Source organism: Primulina eburnea, chromosome 14, assembly GCF_022965805.1.
Source record: "Primulina eburnea isolate SZY01 chromosome 14, ASM2296580v1, whole genome shotgun sequence".
Lineage (NCBI taxonomy): Eukaryota > Viridiplantae > Streptophyta > Magnoliopsida > Lamiales > Gesneriaceae > Primulina > Primulina eburnea.
In genome coordinates, this window is record NC_133114.1 from 6,724,937 (window position 1) to 6,743,327 (window position 18,391).

Sequence of the window (18,391 nt, forward strand, 5' to 3'; positions counted from 1 at the left end):
TGCAAAAGGATGGTACTCGGTTGACACAAATCATGCAGGTTTCGATTGTTCACCGAGTGTGTATCCTAGTGGATCGAGTCATGTATTGACACCTGTCGTACCTGATGAACAAAGATCACGTGAGTTTTCATTAGATGTTCACCTTCCGCCACCAAAATACTTACTGAACCCGCCACAACTGCAAGTGAAACAGATGAGGATGAGCATGAAGACGAAAATGCCACTTTTGCTGATATTGGTCCATCTCATACCGACACCGGTGATCATATACATGCATATCCTTTTGAAGTCATTTCAAATCTTGAACATCGACCCGATGCATTACCATTATTTTTCCCGCCTGTCGGTCTATCCTTATATGACGTACCTCAATTCTTTAGTACAATATATGGTAAGCAATGCCCTGATTTTGTTGGAATTCCATCTGCATCGAATTTGAGTTATTATAACGTAGATTGTGGGGACCCGGAAGCTAATCCATTCCTTAATCATCTTTAGGAATATTTAATCATTCATAATAAACATGGTGTAAATTTTTTTCTTTAAAATGCAAAGCGGAAACGTAATGTAATTAAAATCAAATTACATATTAACCATGAACATACAAATCTGATGTCATCTACAATAATCCAACTAGGTTCAACTACATGTCAGTGCTGAATCCTAAGTTGCTTCGGAAGCCCGGATCTCCACGCTATCTAGTCCAGCCTCGTTCTCTTCTTGACCCTGATCCTATCCCCTGTTGTCATGCACACATACAAACAAGACAACAGCCGATAACTCCGGTGAGAATTACATTCTCAGTATAAATCATGTATACATGCCTTCATATAAACAATATAAAAGCATATAACGGATAATTCTAACATGTATCAAATCAGAACATGAATCAATACAATATTAAATCAAGTTCTAAACATGTGTCCTATTCAGGAACATAATCAATATCAAGAATAATTCCTATTCTAAACATGTACCCATATCCGGAACATAATCAATATCAAGAATAACTTCTATTCTAAACATGTACCACTATCAGGAACATAATCAATATCAAGAATAACTTCTTGAAGAACCTAAAGGGGGGGTGAATAGGTTCTTTAAGGCCCTTTAGCGTTTTTAAAACGAGTTTGCAAAAATTGCAAGCGGAAGACTTGAGGGACAATCACAAATAAATACGATAAATGAATGCGTAAAGTAAGTGCGTAAAATAAATGCGTAATTTAAATGCAATAAAGTAAATGCGTAAAGTAAAGAGGGATAGAGATGTTTATGGAAGTTCGACGAAGAATCGTCTACGTCTCCCCTTCTCGATGAGGATCGAGGTATCACTATAACGACTTGGCTTTAGGAGCTCCAAGCTAGCTTTTACAACCACGCCTCGATGCGTCTACTTGGCCTTGAGGGCTCCAAGGATAGCCACGAACTTTACAACCCACTCGAGAATATTACTTTCACTTTTTTTCTACAACTCTTTTGATATTACAACTCTTTTAATCAACGCACACAAGAGATAGTAGAAAGCTTTGTAAGAGACAAGAGAGAATGGAGTGGGATGATTGAGAATGCATCCTCAAAGGCCTATTTATACTAGTCTTGGACGCCAAGGTTCGGATCTTCTGTTTATGCTTCGGAACTTCTGATCAATTTGCGTAATTTCTGGAATGACTTCGGATCTTCCGTTCTTGACTTCGTAGGGTCCGAACATATGCTTCGGAGGGACCGATCAAACTTCGTTTCTTCCGAACAATTCTTTCAGACAGTGTATGAACAACTTCGGAAGGTCCGAACTCCAGTTCGTACCGTCCGAACATTCCCGCGTTCCGGAGATTTGAAATCTTCAACATTTCGTAGCTTCCGATCATGTCCATCATACCGTCCGAAATCTACTCAATCAATCAGTCAGATCAAATTGTCTCCGGATTGAAGTGATTTGATTGCTTGTGTTCGGAACGTCCGATCCAGTCTTCGGAACGTCCGAACTTGCTCCTCGCAGCTTCCGAACAGCTTATATTTTGCTTCTGATTGGCACAATTTCGGACCGTCCGAACCAAATTTCGGATCTTCCGAACGTAACCTTGTTCTTAATTTCCTGCATGCCTCAATATAAAACATTAGTACATTTTTAAGCCAAGTTTTGGTATCATCAAAACAAAAACTTTGGGATATGTTACAGCATTAAAAACATTAATCTCATCCTCGAGATTTGTATGCGTTTAAGGCGTAACAATCTCCCCCTTTTTGATGATCACAAAACTTGGTTAAAAATTGAGAAACAATAATCAACATAATCTAAATGTTATTAAATAACTCCCCCTTAATCAAATAACAAATCTAAGAGGTTGAATTAAGGCGAATTTATTTAATAACCATTTAATAGCAATTTTAACCAAATAAATTCTCCCCCTTTTTGCGATAATCAAAAAGACATAAGCATAAAGAGAGACAAATAAACAGGTAAAATATCCACTAATAAATGCAAGATGAGGAACGGTGATTCCGAAGTAGCCAAGATGAGGAACACCTAAAATTTAAAATATTTAGCACATAAATGAATGTTGAGCCATAATTATGGATAAATACAATTAATTTGTATTATCCGACATTATAATGCTCACATTAATAATACTCCCCCTCAATTTAACAAATATGTACGAGAGTATTTGACTAATGTTTACAACTCAATCATGCCAAGTTCACCACGCGAACGAGTAAAAGTAGATTCATCTAGTGGTTTTGTAAAAATATCAGCAATTTGATTCTTGGTGTCAACATAGTGAAGTTCAACATCATTTTGCTCAATGTGATCACGAATAAAATGATGTCGAATGTCAATATGTTTTGTACGAGAATGTTGAACTGGATTCTTTGTTAGACATATGGTGCTTGTATTATCACAAAAGATTGGAATTTTTTGAAAAAGTAACACCATAGTCGAGTAATTGATACTTCATCCAAAGAATTTGTGCACAACAACTACCGGCAGCCATATACTCGGCCTCGGTCATTGAAAGTGCAACACAGTTTTGCTTTTTAGAAAACCATGACACCAAGAAATTTCCCAAAAAGAAACAAGTACCACTAGTGCTCTTTCTATCCACCTTATATCCTCCAAAGTCGGCATCACAGTAAGCTTTTAAATCGAAAAATGAGTTCTTAGAATACCATAATCCGAGATTTGGAGTATTTGAAAGATATTTGAAAATGCGTTTTAAGGCGAATAAGTGTGATTCCTTTGGACATGATTGAAATCGTGCACACAAGCAAACACTAAACATAATGTCAGGTCTACTAGCAGTCGCATAGAGTAGGGAGCCAATCATGCTACGAAATAACTTTTGGTCAACAGGTTTACCTCCCTCATCTTTGTCGAGTCTGACTGTCGTGCTCATAGGTGTGGATGAGGCTTTGGAAGACTCCATCCCAAACTTTTTGAGCATCTCCTTGATGTACTTCCCTTGGTTGACAAAGAAACCATCCTTGCATTGCTTGATTTGGAGACCAAGGAAGTAGTTGAGCTCGCCCATCATGCTCATCTCAAAGTGATCCTGCATAAGCTTAGAAAAATCTCTACACAAGTGTTCATTAGTAGCACCAAAAATAATATCATCTACATATATTTGTACTATCAGCAAATCATTATCTTTAGTCAAGGTAAACAAGGTAATATCAACTTTACCCCTACAAAAACCATTAGACAGCAAGAAAGTAGACAATTTCTCATACCAAGCTCTAGGAGCTTGTTTCAAACCATACAAAGCCTTATCAAGTTTATACACATAATCAGATAAGTGCACATCTTCAAAACCAACAGGTTGCTCAACATACACTTCTTCTTTCAAATCACCATTAAGAAAAGCACTTTTAACATCCATTTGAAACAATTTAACGTCTCTAGAGCAAGCAAAAGCAAGTAGCATGCGAATGGATTCTAGTCTAGCAACAGGAGCATAAGTCTCATCATAATCAATTCCCTCTTCTTGACTATATCCTTTAGCTACTAGCCTAGCTTTATTTCTAGTGATTGTACCATGCTCATCTAACTTGTTCCTAAATACCCATTTAGTTCCTATGACAGGTCTATCAGTGGGTCTAGGTACAAGATTCCAAACTTTATTCCTTCTAAATTCATTTAGTTCATCTTGCATAGCAATAATCCAAGAATCATCAAGTAAAGCTTCTTCTATGTTCTTAGGCTCTATGTGAGAAAGAAAAGCAAGATAATTGCACATATTAGAAGAGCGAGTAGATACTCCCTTCGATGGGCTACCAATGATGAGGTCCATGGGATGATCCTTGTGCGTAGTCCACTCCTTCGGAAGAGGTGCGTCCTCTTGATCTTTAGGAACATCATCTAGGCTTGTGGACTCCAACTCTTCGCCAAGGATATCTATATCATCATCATCAGAAACAACAGGTCTAGGCAAGCAAGGGTTAGTTTCATCAAATATGACATGAATAGATTCTTCAACTAGTAAAGTGCGTTTATTAAAGACTCTATATGCTTTGCAAGAAGTAGAGTAACCAAGAAAGATACCTTTGTCCGATTTAGCATCGAACTTACCCAGGTTGTCCTTACCATTGTTGTGGATGAAGCATTTTGATCCAAAAGCGCGGAAGTAAGAAATGTTAGGCTTTCTCTCTCTCCATAGTTCGTATGGAGTTTTCTTGAGAATTGGCCTTATTGATACGCGATTGATGATGTAACAAGCAGAACTCATCGCTTCAGCCCAAAAATATTTTGGTAGAGAATGCTCACATAGCATGGTCCTTGCAATCTCTACTAGGGTCCTATTCTTCCTCTCAACGACACAGTTTTGTTGAGGAGTTCTAGGACAAGAAAAGTTGTGACCAATGCCTTTGTTTTGACAAAAAATTGAAAAATTTTCATTTTGAAATTCCGTTCCGTGGTCACTACGGATTTGTTTGATCAAAATATTTTTCTCATTTTCAACCTTTTTGACAAAAATTTTGAAATGATCAAAGGCATCACTTTTATGGGCTAAAAACAATGTCCAAGTAAAACGTGAAAAATCATCCACAATGACAAAAGCATAGGATTTACCACCTAGACTAGTTGTCCTCGAGGGACCACATAAATCTAGGTGAAGTAATTCAAGGGGCATAGAAGTGGATACAAAATTTTTATTTTTGAAAGATTCCTTTGTGTGTGTACCAAGTTGACAAGCATCACAAAAAGAATCTAATTTTAAATTCAGCTTTGGCATTCCGGAAACTAGGACAAGTATTAAAAGTTTTTCTATGGTGCTCATCCCAACATGATCAAGTCGTCTATGCCAAAGAATGTTGTCATCAACATTTAATGTTACAAGGCTTTCTATTTTTGAAAAAGATGAAATCTTTAAATCGACCTTGTAAACATTTTCACTTTTATAACCTTTGAAACTAATGGATTTGTCAGTTGTGAGTGATACAGTGCAATCGTGTGGTGTGAATTTGACTTCATAACCCCTATCGCACAATTAACTAATGCTTAGGAGGTTATGTTTAAGTCCTTTCACAAGAAGTACATCATCAATAATAGTAGAGTTAGATATACCTATTGAGCCGATGCCTTCTATGATCCCTTTGCTGTTGTCTCCAAAGGTCACCGATCCCTTTTCTTTTGGTCGAATGGATTGTAGCAGCTTCTTTTCTCCCGTCATGTGTCGAGAGCATCCACTGTCAAGATACCAAGTGCTCGATGACTTGTCTCCCCTTTGTCCCTACAAGATTGAGATACAATTTGATAGTTGGTACCCGTTTCTTTGGGTCCTTTGAGGTTAGTAGTAGTTGGGGATTTGGGGATCCATTTCCAATAACTATTCTTATTGTGTTGGTGTCTAAGTTTCTTGCATTTAGGTCTTATGTGGCCTATCTTACAACAGTAAGTGCATGTTGGTGGTGTTCTTAGTTTTGCCTTTGCGATAAGACTAGCAAAGTTGACTGATTTCTTTTCATATCCTAGACCTCCTTTGTCGAAGTTACACCTTTGCATGCTCAAGAGGTTTTCTAGTTTACCGCTACTCACATTGAACTTGTTGAAGGCTTTCTCTAAGTCTCTTAGGTTTGTCTTGAGCCTAGTTGATCGAGCAAAACTTGCACAGTAAAATCTCCAATAAAAATAAATAAAAATTCAGGCTCGAAATAATCGCAAGTGCACGATGTCAAGTTATAGTAAAACGTATAAGAGTACGAGTATCGATCCCACAGAGATTGATTAGACAAATTTACTTTAAATTAAATTCTTTAATTAATTAAAACGACAATTGAATTACTTATTAACTAAATTAATACTAAAACAATAAATTGAAACAAACACATTAAAAATAATATAAACTAAAATAATAAATAAGCGAGTGTTAGGATCTCGGTTCACCTACCCGTCGTTAATTTAATTGATTAATATCGACACTGATTTACGCTTTTGACAGAATTTCCTAAGCAATTAACATACTCTCTCGAGCTATGCTAAACTAATTCTACACGAAAGAATAATAAAATCTCTTTTATTATTTACTAACGGTGAATTGCATGTCGATCTATGAAATCCCTTAGTTTTCGCTCTACTGGACTATGACTACCAACGTGTATCCAACTTCATATCTCTATGTAAATTGTAGATCCACGGATTATGCTACTTGTTCCTATCGCAAGTTATTCTCTCGAACTCACCCACAATATTAGATATTATTAAAGTTAGCTAGGCTTTAACAATTCAATGTAAAATAATAGCACAATCAAGAATGAATCAAAAGTCGAGAATTAAATAATCAAACAACGGTTCGGGGTCGGATCCCCTAAATCCTAACTACAATAAAAGAGTAAAGAGAAAACGCTGTTGAATTCTTGTTCCGGTTCCGTTGAGCTATCGCCTGCTACAGTGCTCTCCCTTCCAAATCGCGGCCCCCCTTTTCTCGTGTATTAGGTTAGGTGGTTTTATAGAGTCCATAAAATTTGGAAACAAATCTTCTCGGATTTCGTCGCTCGCTAGGGCGGCCACTTTTGACCGCTGGGGCGAGTGGTTCTCGAATAAAAATCCTTGGCCGCGTCTTTGGTCTCGCTGGGGCGGTCACTTTTGACCGCCCTAGCGAGAGGTTCGCGCAAATACTCCTCGGCTGGATTAAAATGCTCGCTGGGGCGGTCACTTTTGACCGCCCTAGCGAGACCTCTTCGATGCTATGCAAATAAAATCCCATTTTTTGGTCCACTTCCTACAAAACAACCACAAAATACACGAGATCAGCCAAATGCTAAATAATGCTAAATGAATGCTAAATTAAACTAAAACAAACTAATATGATGCATGAATGCGACTCAAAACTAACACTAAAAACACGTAAAAACGAGTCCTATCACTAGTGTTGTCATGCATCCTAGCTTCTAGTTCAGTTTTAAGTTGCTTATTCTTATTTCTAAGTGACTTAGCCATATTGTACATAGTAGTGTAAGCGGAGAGTAATTCATCGTAAGAGGGTACCTCGTCGTCATCCGAGTCGGTCAGATGATCTTCCTTCGCCATGAAGCATAGGGTAGACTCCTCTTCGTTGTCGCTGTCGCTCCACGTGGCTAGAAGGACCTTCTTCTTGTCTTTGTCGGCCTTCTTCTTGGAGGGACACTCGTTTGCATAGTGACCCTTTTGTTGACAGTTGTAGCAGGTCACTTCCTTCTCAATCTTTTTGTCCTTCTTGTTGAAGTTGGAACTCCGCATGAATCTTTTGAACTTTCTAGTGAGGAGTGCCATTTCTTCATCGTCGCTATCTTCAAGTTGACTGGTCAAGGCGATCCCTTTCGCCTTTACTTTGTCGTCATCTTTCTTTGTCTCCTTCCGGGTAGACACTTCAAGTTCATGGGTCTTTAGGGTCCCATGAAGTTGATCAAGGTCGTAGGATTCCGCATCTCCCTTGTTGGATTCAATGATAGCCGTGCGCTTTGCATCCCATTCCGCCGGTAGTGCTCGAAGGGCTCTCCTCCACACTTGTTTAGTTGGGTAGTTCTCACCAAGTTGGGCAAGCTCATTGATGATTTGGGTGAGCCGCCGGAACATGGTGTCGATATCCTCCTTGGGTTCCATCTCAAAGGTCTCGTACTTGAGTTGGAGAAGATCTATCTTTGTTTCTTTGACTTGATTGGTTCCCTCGTGGCAAATCTCCAATTTGTCCCAAATCTCTTTGGCGGAGGTGCAAGCCGAGATTCGGTTGTATTCATTCATATCTAGGGAACAATGAAGAATATTCATAGCTTTAGCATTTTGAGAGATAAGTTTCATATCGTCCTTGGTGAGGTCATCCATTCCTTTAGGAATTTCCTTATCATCCACCGTTATCATGGGGATATAGGGACCTTTCACAGTTATTTTCCAAAGGTCGTAATCGACGGATTGGATGTATAGAGATATCTTATTCTTTCAATATCCGTAATTAGTACCATTGAAAAGAGGGGGACGATTTGTGGATTGTCCTTGGGCATACTCGCTTGCTAGATTGGCCATTTTTAAAAGATTTTGAAAAACTTGGCTCTGATACCAGTTGAAGAACCTAAAGGGGGGGTGAATAGGTTCTTTAAGGCCCTTTAGCGTTTTTAAAACGAGTTTGCAAAAATTGCAAGCGGAAGACTTGAGGGACAATCACAAATAAATACGATAAATGAATGCGTAAAGTAAGTGCGTAAAATAAATGCGTAATTTAAATGCAATAAAGTAAATGCGTAAAGTAAAGAGGGATAGAGATGTTTATGGAAGTTCGACGAAGAATCGTCTACGTCTCCCCTTCTCGATGAGGATCGAGGTATCACTATAACGACTTGGCTTTAGGAGCTCCAAGCTAGCTTTTACAACCACGCCTCGATGCGTCTACTTGGCTTTGAGGGCTCCAAGGATAGCCACGAACTTTACAACCCACTCGAGAGTATTACTTTCACTTTTTTTCTACAACTCTTTTGATATTACAACTCTTTTAATCAACGCACACAAGAGATAGTAGAAAGCTTTGTAAGAGACAAGAGAGAATGGAGTGGGATGATTGAGAATGCATCCTCAAAGGCCTATTTATACTAGTCTTGGACGCCAAGGTTCGGATCTTCTGTTTATGCTTCGGAACTTCCGATCAATTTGCGTAATTTCTGGAATGACTTCGGATCTTCCGTTCTTGACTTCGTAGGGTCCGAACATATGCTTCGGAGGGACCGATCAAACTTCGTTTCTTCCGAACAATTCTTTCAGACAGTGTATGAACAACTTCGGAAGGTCCGAACTCCAGTTCGTACCGTCCGAACATTCCCGCGTTCCGGAGATTTGAAATCTTCAACACTTCGTAGCTTCCGATCATGTCCATCGTACCGTCCGAAATCTACTCAATCAATCAGTCAGATCAAATTGTCTCCGGATTGAAGTGATTTGATTGCTTGTGTTCGGAACGTCCGATCCAGTCTTCGGAACGTCCGAACTTGCTCCTCGCAGCTTCCGAACAGCTTCTATTTTGCTTCTGATTGGCACAATTTCGGACCGTCCGAACCAAATTTCGGATCTTCCGAACGTAACCTTGTTCTTAATTGTAGTGACCCGTTCCAGAATCACCTACTAATCAAGAACTAAGCATGCAACTTAACTTAATTAATAACAATCAGAGCTAATAGCGGAAAAGGTCAACAAATGATAGTTATACAACCCCATCGAATAATCCAGGACAACTCAAACTAAAACTGAAATATACAGTACAACCATATCGAAATAGAATAGCACTGAAAACTAAACCAACCAGATACTCACTGTCCTCCTCCTGTTCTTCCCGAGCCATCCAACCTGAGCCCTGCCCCGTGGGAATGGGGTGTCCAAGATAAACAAAAACCGAGGACGTGAGCGATAAGAACGCCCAGTACAAAAGCATGAGTATACAAACCTATATGAAATGCACATGCTATGATATGATACCAGGGTAGTCAAGAAACAGGAGTAACAAAGGATCTCAAAATGCTCAGTCTAGAGGCGCCAAGTGGATAGTGCCGCGCGGTACTCCTCTGGGTCACTGCATCCACTACAAGAACAGACGTGGACCTAAAATGTCCCGGATCACCGAAGCCCTCCCGACCCGTCGGCCACTGTGTACTCTCGGTGTCCATGCGTCCACAAGACAAGACAGGGCTGAGCGGCCCCACAAGATATAGCTTATCTCGAAAGAGATACAGCTCAACAGTAAAGGCTATCTCGAAGGAGATACGGCTCAACATGAAATGCAACATGCAGTAATAAACGTGACATAATAGCATGCATCATATGACATATATCAATGCACCACATAATCATGCAACACATATAAGAATGTATACTCGACCAGGATATCTCGGATAGTACTTTCGTACCTCTATCACAGCAAGCCTAGCCTTACGCAACACCGCTAATCAGGTCTAGAACAAGCCTACGCATCAAAAGCATACCCAATGAACAATACTACCATGCTCAACTAGCAAAACCAGTACTACCAAAGGTTTAGGGTTTACCTTCGTCCGTCGACAGCCCTTTGATGTCGATTGCCTCGTAACTCAGGCGTCGCTACACTACCAATCCTGGCAGCTCTTGGCTATCGCTCGACCGACAACTAACCCTAGAAACCTTCCAAACCTCTCAACTATGAGACACAACTTCAAGAACTTGCCATCCAAAATGAGGAATTCCGAGCACTATTTATAGGCTATGTTCGGATCCACCGAACCCACTTCGGAACGTCCGAACTCCTACGTGTCCATCAGCTCTTGACACCTCACGATCGGATCCACCAAACCTACACTTCGGAACGTCCGAACTCCCACGTGTCCATCGGCTCTTGACACCTCATGATCGGATCCACCGAACCTACACTTCGGAACGTCCGAACTCCCACGTGTCCATCGGCTCTTGACACCTCATGATCGGATCCACCGAACTCACTTCGGATCGTCCGAACTCTTCGGTGCTACCGAACCATCTTCGGTCCGTCCGATCATGACCACGGTCAAAATTACACATTAAACCTTCTTAATCACCATTAATCCGTTAATTACCCAATTTGGAATTCGGGCTACTACATTCTCCCCCCCTTAAAAGATTTCGTCCTCGAAATCAGGCTTAGAGGATGAACAAAACGAAATAACAACATCGTTATTACATCTCAATTGTTGTTGAACACAACTGATCTAGAAAATCCCGAAAGACTCGATTCATCAGATCCATGAACACTGCTGGCGCATTCGTCAATCCAAATGGCATAACTAGAAACTCGTAATGCCCATATCGAGTACGAAATGCAGTCTTAGAAATATCATCATCCCTAACTCTCATCTGATGATAACCCGATCGCAAGTCAATCTTGGAGTAAACAGAGGTACCCTGAAGCTGATCGAACAAATCATCGATACGAGGTAATGGATACTTGTTTTTGATCGTCACACGATTCAGCTGGCGATAATCAATGCACAATCGCATAGATCCATCTTTCTTCTTGACAAACAAGACTGGGGCTCCCCAAGGTGAAACACTCGGGCGAATATAACCTTTATCAAGAAGATCCTGTAATTGCTGCTTCAATTCTCTCATCTCTGATGGAGCAAGACGATAGGGGCACGAGAAATCGGTGCAGTCCCTGGCATTAACTCAATGCCAAATTCCACCTCTCTAACTGGAGGAAAACCAGGAATCTCATCTGGGAAGACATCAGGAGATTCGCAAACCACTGGAATATCATCTATACCAACACTACCTGAGGAAGAATCAATCGCATAGATGAGGTAGCCTTCCCCGCCCGCCTCTAAAGCACGACAGGCTTTCAGAGCAGATACCACTGGCATCGGAGGTCGCGCTCCCTCACCATAGAAAAACCAACTAGAGCTCTCAGTCGTACGAAACTGAACAAGCTTCTGGTAACAATCCACGGTAGCTGGTAGGTAGTCAATAGGTCTATACCTAGAATACAATCAAAATCTTCCATCTCCAAGATCATAAGATTCGCAATCAATTCGTTACCCTCAAAATCTAAGTGACAACCCATCACTAGACGCTTAGCTAACACTGAATGACCCATCGGGGTAGAAACGGAAAGAATGACGTCTAGAGAAACATACGGTAACTTATGACGCTTAACAAATTGTGCAGAAATGAATGTGATGCTCCGCTGTCAATAAGAACAAAAGCAGGAATACCGCATAAATGAAAAGTACCTGCTATGACTCTCTCTCTGTCTCATCTGCAGCCTGATCCTGGTTCAGCGCAAAAATCTGACCTTGGGCACGAGGTCGAAGATTTGAACTACCCACTACCTGACCCTGCCTCCTCTGCTGAACAGTCGTCTGAGATCCGGAACCAGATCCTGCTCCACCTCGCAACTGAGGACAATTCTTCTTGAGATGACCCATCTCTCCGCACTGAAAACAAGCTCCCGCGGCTGATCGGCATTGCTCCGATGGATGGTTCTTCCCACAATGCACACAAGAAACCTTATTCTTATCAAAGCGGAAAACACCGCTAGACCGTGATCCAGATCCAGAAGAAGAAGAACCAGATTTCTTGAAAGACTGAGATCGAGGGCTCAAAGTACTCGGAGGTCTGAGAAGAAAGAATAGCCCTACCACGCTGGAGACTGATCTCTGCCTGGCGACACCGGTTCACTAACCCATCATAAGAAGTAGGATTATCACAGACAGTGACTCGATCAAAAATCTCCTGGTTAAGACCCTGGAGGAAATGGTCATACTTGGCCTCAGAACTGCCACTGATATGAGGGGCAAAAGGTAATAACTCGAAGAACTTCTGCTGATATTCATCAACAGACATACTCCCCTGCTTAAGATTCAGGAGCTCAATCGTCTTTGCCTGGCGAAGGGCTGGAGGAAAATACAGCTGCATGAAAGCTGCACGGAAATCGGCCCAAGTCACCCTACCCTGAGACTGGACTATCGGCGCAGAAGTCGATCGCCACCACTTGCGCGCACGGCCCTCGAGAAGAAAACTAAGGGTCTCTATCTTCTGCTCCTCGGTGCACTGGAATGCACGGAAACAACTCTCCATGCGCTCTAACCAATCCTCAGCATCATCGGGAGTCTCACCGCCGACTAAAGGCTTAGGCCCCATCTGAATGAAACGGTGCAAATCAAAACGCCTAGGACCATCCCGACGATGACGATGTTCACGATGACGCCTACGATCGTCCTGGTCACCCCAACGACCTACACTTCCCTGACTACTCTCATCACCAAAGTGGTCAGCCATCGCTACAAGATAGAATAGGGAAAATGGTAAAATGGTCCACGAAAAATCCCAAAACAGAATCTATATCCCAAAATCGTAAGCATGCTCTGATACCATAAATGTAGTGACCCGTTCCAGAATCACCTACTAATCAAGAACTAAGCATGCAACTTAACTTAATTAATAACAATCAGAGCTAATAGCAGAAAAGGTCAACAAATGATAGTTATACAACCCCATCGAATAATCCAGGACAACTCAAACTAAAACTGAAATATACAGTACAACCATATCGAAATAGAATAGCACTGAAAACTAAACCAACCAGATACTCACTGTCCTCCTCCTGTTCTTCCCGAGCCATCCAACCTGAGCCCTGCCCCGTGGGAATGGGGTGTCCAAGATAAACAAAAACCGAGGACGTGAGCGATAAGAACGCCCAGTACAAAAGCATGAGTATACAAACCTATATGAAATGCACATGCTATGATATGATACCAGGGTAGTCAAGAAACAGGAGTAACAAAGGATCTCAAAATGCTCAGTCTAGAGGCGCCAAGTGGATAGTGCCGCGCGGTACTCCTCTGGGTCACTGCATCCACTACAAGAACAGACGTGGACCTAAAATGTCCCGGATCACCGAAGCCCTCCCGACCTATCGGCCACTGTGTACTCTCGGTGTCCATGCGTCCACAAGACAAGACAGGGCTGAGCGGCCCCACAAGATATAGCTTATCTCGAAAGAGATACAGCTCAACAGTAAAGGCTATCTCGAAGGAGATACGGCTCAACATGAAATGCAACATGCAGTAATAAACGTGACATAATAGCATGCATCATATGACATATATCAATGCACCACATAATCATGCAACACATATAAGAATGTATACTCGACCAGGATATCTCGGATAGTACTTTCGTACCTCTATCACAGCAAGCCTAGCCTTACGCAACACCGCTAATCAGGTCTAGAACAAGCCTACGCATCAAAAGCATACCCAATGAACAATACTACCATGCTCAACTAGCAAAACCAGTACTACCAAAGGTTTAGGGTTTACCTTCGTCCGTCGACAGCCCTTTGATGTCGATTGCCTCGTAACTCAGGCGTCGCTACACTACCAATCCTGGCAGCTCTTGGCTATCGCTCGACCGACAACTAACCCTAGAAACCTTCCAAACCTCTCAACTATGAGACACAACTTCAAGAACTTGCCATCCAAAATGAGGAATTCCGAGCACTATTTATAGGCTATGTTCGGATCCACCGAACCCACTTCGGAACGTCCGAACTCCTACGTGTCCATCAGCTCTTGACACCTCACGATCGGATCCACCGAACCTACACTTCGGAACGTCCGAACTCCCACGTGTCCATCGGCTCTTGACACCTCATGATCGGATCCACCGAACCTACACTTCGGAACGTCCGAACTCCCACGTGTCCATCGGCTCTTGACACCTCATGATCGGATCCACCGAACTCACTTCGGATCGTCCGAACTCTTCGGTGCTACCGAACCATCTTCGGTCCGTCCGATCATGACCACGGTCAAAATTACACATTAAACCTTCTTAATCACCATTAATCCGTTAATTACCCAATTTGGAATTCGGGCTACTACATTCTCCTCCCCTTAAAAGATTTCGTCCTCGAAATCAGGCTTAGAGGATGAACAAAACGAAATAACAACATCGTTATTACATCTCAATTGTTGTTGAACACAATTGATCTAGAAAATCCCGAAAGACTCGATTCATCAGATCCATGAACACTGCTGGCGCATTCGTCAATCCAAATGGCATAACTAGAAACTCGTAATGCCCATATCGAGTACGAAATGCAGTCTTGGAAATATCATCATCCCTAACTCTCATCTGATGATAACCCGATCGCAAGTCAATCTTGGAGTAAACAGAGGTACCCTGAAGCTGATCGAACAAATCATCGATACGAGGTAATGGATACTTGTTTTTGATCGTCACACGATTCAGCTGGCGATAATCAATGCACAATCGCATAGATCCATCTTTCTTCTTGACAAACAAGACTGGGGCTCCCCAAGGTGAAACACTCGGGCGAATATAACCTTTATCAAGAAGATCCTGTAATTGCTGCTTCAATTCTCTCATCTCTGATGGAGCAAGACGATAGGGGCACGAGAAATCGGTGCAGTCCCTGGCATTAACTCAATGCCAAATTCCACCTCTCTAACTGGAGGAAAACCAGGAATCTCATCTGGGAAGACATCAGGAGATTCGCAAACCACTGGAATATCATCTATACCAACACTACCTGAGGAAGAATCAATCGCATATATGAGGTAGCCTTCCCCGCCCGCCTCTAAAGCACGACAGGCTTTCAGAGCAGATACCACTGGCATCGGAGGTCGCGCTCCCTCACCATAGAAAAACCAACTAGAGCTCTCAGTCGTACGAAACTGAACAAGCTTCTGGTAACAATCCACGGTAGCTGGTAGGTAGTCAATAGGTCTATACCTAGAATACAATCAAAATCTTCCATCTCCAAGATCATAAGATTCGCAATCAATTCGTTACCCTCAAAATCTAAGTGACAACCCATCACTAGACGCTTAGCTAACACTGAATGACCCATCGGGGTAGAAACGGAAAGAATGACGTCTAGAGAAACATACGGTAACTTATGACGCTTAACAAATTGTGCAGAAATGAATGTGATGCTCCGCTGTCAATAAGAACAAAAGCAGGAATACCGCATAAATGAAAAGTACCTGCTATGACTCTCTCTCTGTCTCATCTGCAGCCTGATCCTGGTTCAGCGCAAAAATCTGACCTTGGGCACGAGGTCGAAGATTTGAACTACCCACTACCTGACCCTGCCTCCTCTGCTGAACAGTCGTCTGAGATCCGGAACCAGATCCTGCTCCACCTCGCAACTGAGGACAATTCTTCTTGAGATGACCCATCTCTCCGCACTGAAAACAAGCTCCCGCGGCTGATCGGCATTGCTCCGATGGATGGTTCTTCCCACAATGCACACAAGAAACCTTATTCTTATCAAAGCGGAAAACACCGCTAGACCGTGATCCAGATCCAGAAGAAGAAGAACCAGATTTCTTGAAAGACTGAGATCGAGGGCTCAAAGTACTCGGAGGTCTGGAAGAAAGAATAGCCCTACCACGCTGGAGACTGATCTCTGCCTGGCGACACCGGTTCACTAACCCATCATAAGAAGTAGGATTATCACAGACAGTGACTCGATCAAAAATCTCCTGGTTAAGACCCTGGAGGAAATGGTCATACTTGGCCTCAGAACTGCCACTGATATGAGGGGCAAAAGGTAATAACTCGAAGAACTTCTGCTGATATTCATCAACAGACATACTCCCCTGCTTAAGATTCAGGAGCTCAATCGTCTTTGCCTGGCGAAGGGCTGGAGGAAAATACAGCTGCATGAAAGCTGCACGGAAATCGGCCCAAGTCACCCTACCCTGAGACTGGACTATCGGCGCAGAAGTCGATCGCCACCACTTGCGCGCACGGCCCTCGAGAAGAAAACTAAGGGTCTCTATCTTCTGCTCCTCGGTGCACTGGAATGCACGGAAACAACTCTCCATGCGCTCTAACCAATCCTCAGCATCATCGGGAGTCTCACCGCCGACTAAAGGCTTAGGCCCCATCTGAATGAAACGGTGCAAATCAAAACGCCTAGGACCATCCCGACGATGACGATGTTCACGATGACGCCTACGATCGTCCTGGTCACCCCAACGACCTACACTTCCCTGACTACTCTCATCACCAAAGTGGTCAGCCATCGCTACAATATAGAATAGGGAAAATGGTAAAATGGTCCACGAAAAATCCCAAAACAGAATCTATATCCCAAAATCGTAAGCATGCTCTGATACCATAAATGTAGTGACCCGTTCCAGAATCACCTACTAATCAAGAACTAAGCATGCAACTTAACTTAATTAATAACAATCAGAGCTAATAGCGGAAAAGGTCAACAAATGATAGTTATACAACCCCATCGAATAATCCAGGACAACTCAAACTAAAACTGAAATATACAGTACAACCATATCGAAATAGAATAGCACTGAAAACTAAACCAACCAGATACTCACTGTCCTCCTCCTGTTCTTCCCGAGCCATCCAACCTGAGCCCTGCCCCGTGGGAATGGGGTGTCCAAGATAAACAAAAACCGAGGACGTGAGCGATAAGAACGCCCAGTACAAAAGCATGAGTATACAAACCTATATGAAATGCACATGCTATGATATGATACCAGGGTAGTCAAGAAACAGGAGTAACAAAGGATCTCAAAATGCTCAGTCTAGAGGCGCCAAGTGGATAGTGCCGCGCGGTACTCCTCTGGGTCACTGCATCCACTACAAGAACAGACGTGGACCTAAAATGTCCCGGATCACCGAAGCCCTCCCGACCCGTCGGCCACTGTGTACTCTCGGTGTCCATGCGTCCACAAGACAAGACAGGGCTGAGCGGCCCCACAAGATATAGCTTATCTCGAAAGAGATACAGCTCAACAGTAAAGGCTATCTCGAAGGAGATACGGCTCAACATGAAATGCAACATGCAGTAATAAACGTGACATAATAGCATGCATCATATGACATATATCAATGCACCACATAATCATGCAACACATATAAGAATGTATACTCGACCAGGATATCTCGGATAGTACTTTCGTACCTCTATCACAGCAAGCCTAGCCTTACGCAACACCGCTAATCAGGTCTAGAACAAGCCTACGCATCAAAAGCATACCCAATGAACAATACTACCATGCTCAACTAGCAAAACCAGTACTACCAAAGGTTTAGGGTTTACCTTCGTCCGTCGACAGCCCTTTGATGTCGATTGCCTCGTAACTCAGGCGTCGCTACACTACCAATCCTGGCAGCTCTTGGCTATCGCTCGACCGACAACTAACCCTAGAAACCTTCCAAACCTCTCAACTATGAGACACAACTTCAAGAACTTGCCATCCAAAATGAGGAATTCCGAGCACTATTTATAGGCTATGTTCGGATCCACCGAACCCACTTCGGAACGTCCGAACTCCTACGTGTCCATCAGCTCTTGACACCTCACGATCGGATCCACCGAACCTACACTTCGGAACGTCCGAACTCCCACGTGTCCATCGGCTCTTGACACCT

At 42.5% G+C, this 18,391-nt stretch overlaps 1 protein-coding gene across 1 annotated transcript in view; it reads right to left on the reverse strand.

Annotated features, from left to right (window-relative positions):
- Positions 1-227: 227 nt before the first annotated feature.
- Positions 228-18,391, reverse strand: part of LOC140812559 (uncharacterized) — a 31,041-nt gene continuing 12,877 nt past the window's right edge. Inside the window, exon 3 of the mRNA XM_073170854.1 lies at positions 228-424. Within this exon, the coding sequence (XP_073026955.1) occupies positions 369-424 (56 nt within the window). The 3' untranslated portion in view covers positions 228-368. The remainder of the gene's footprint in view (positions 425-18,391) is intronic.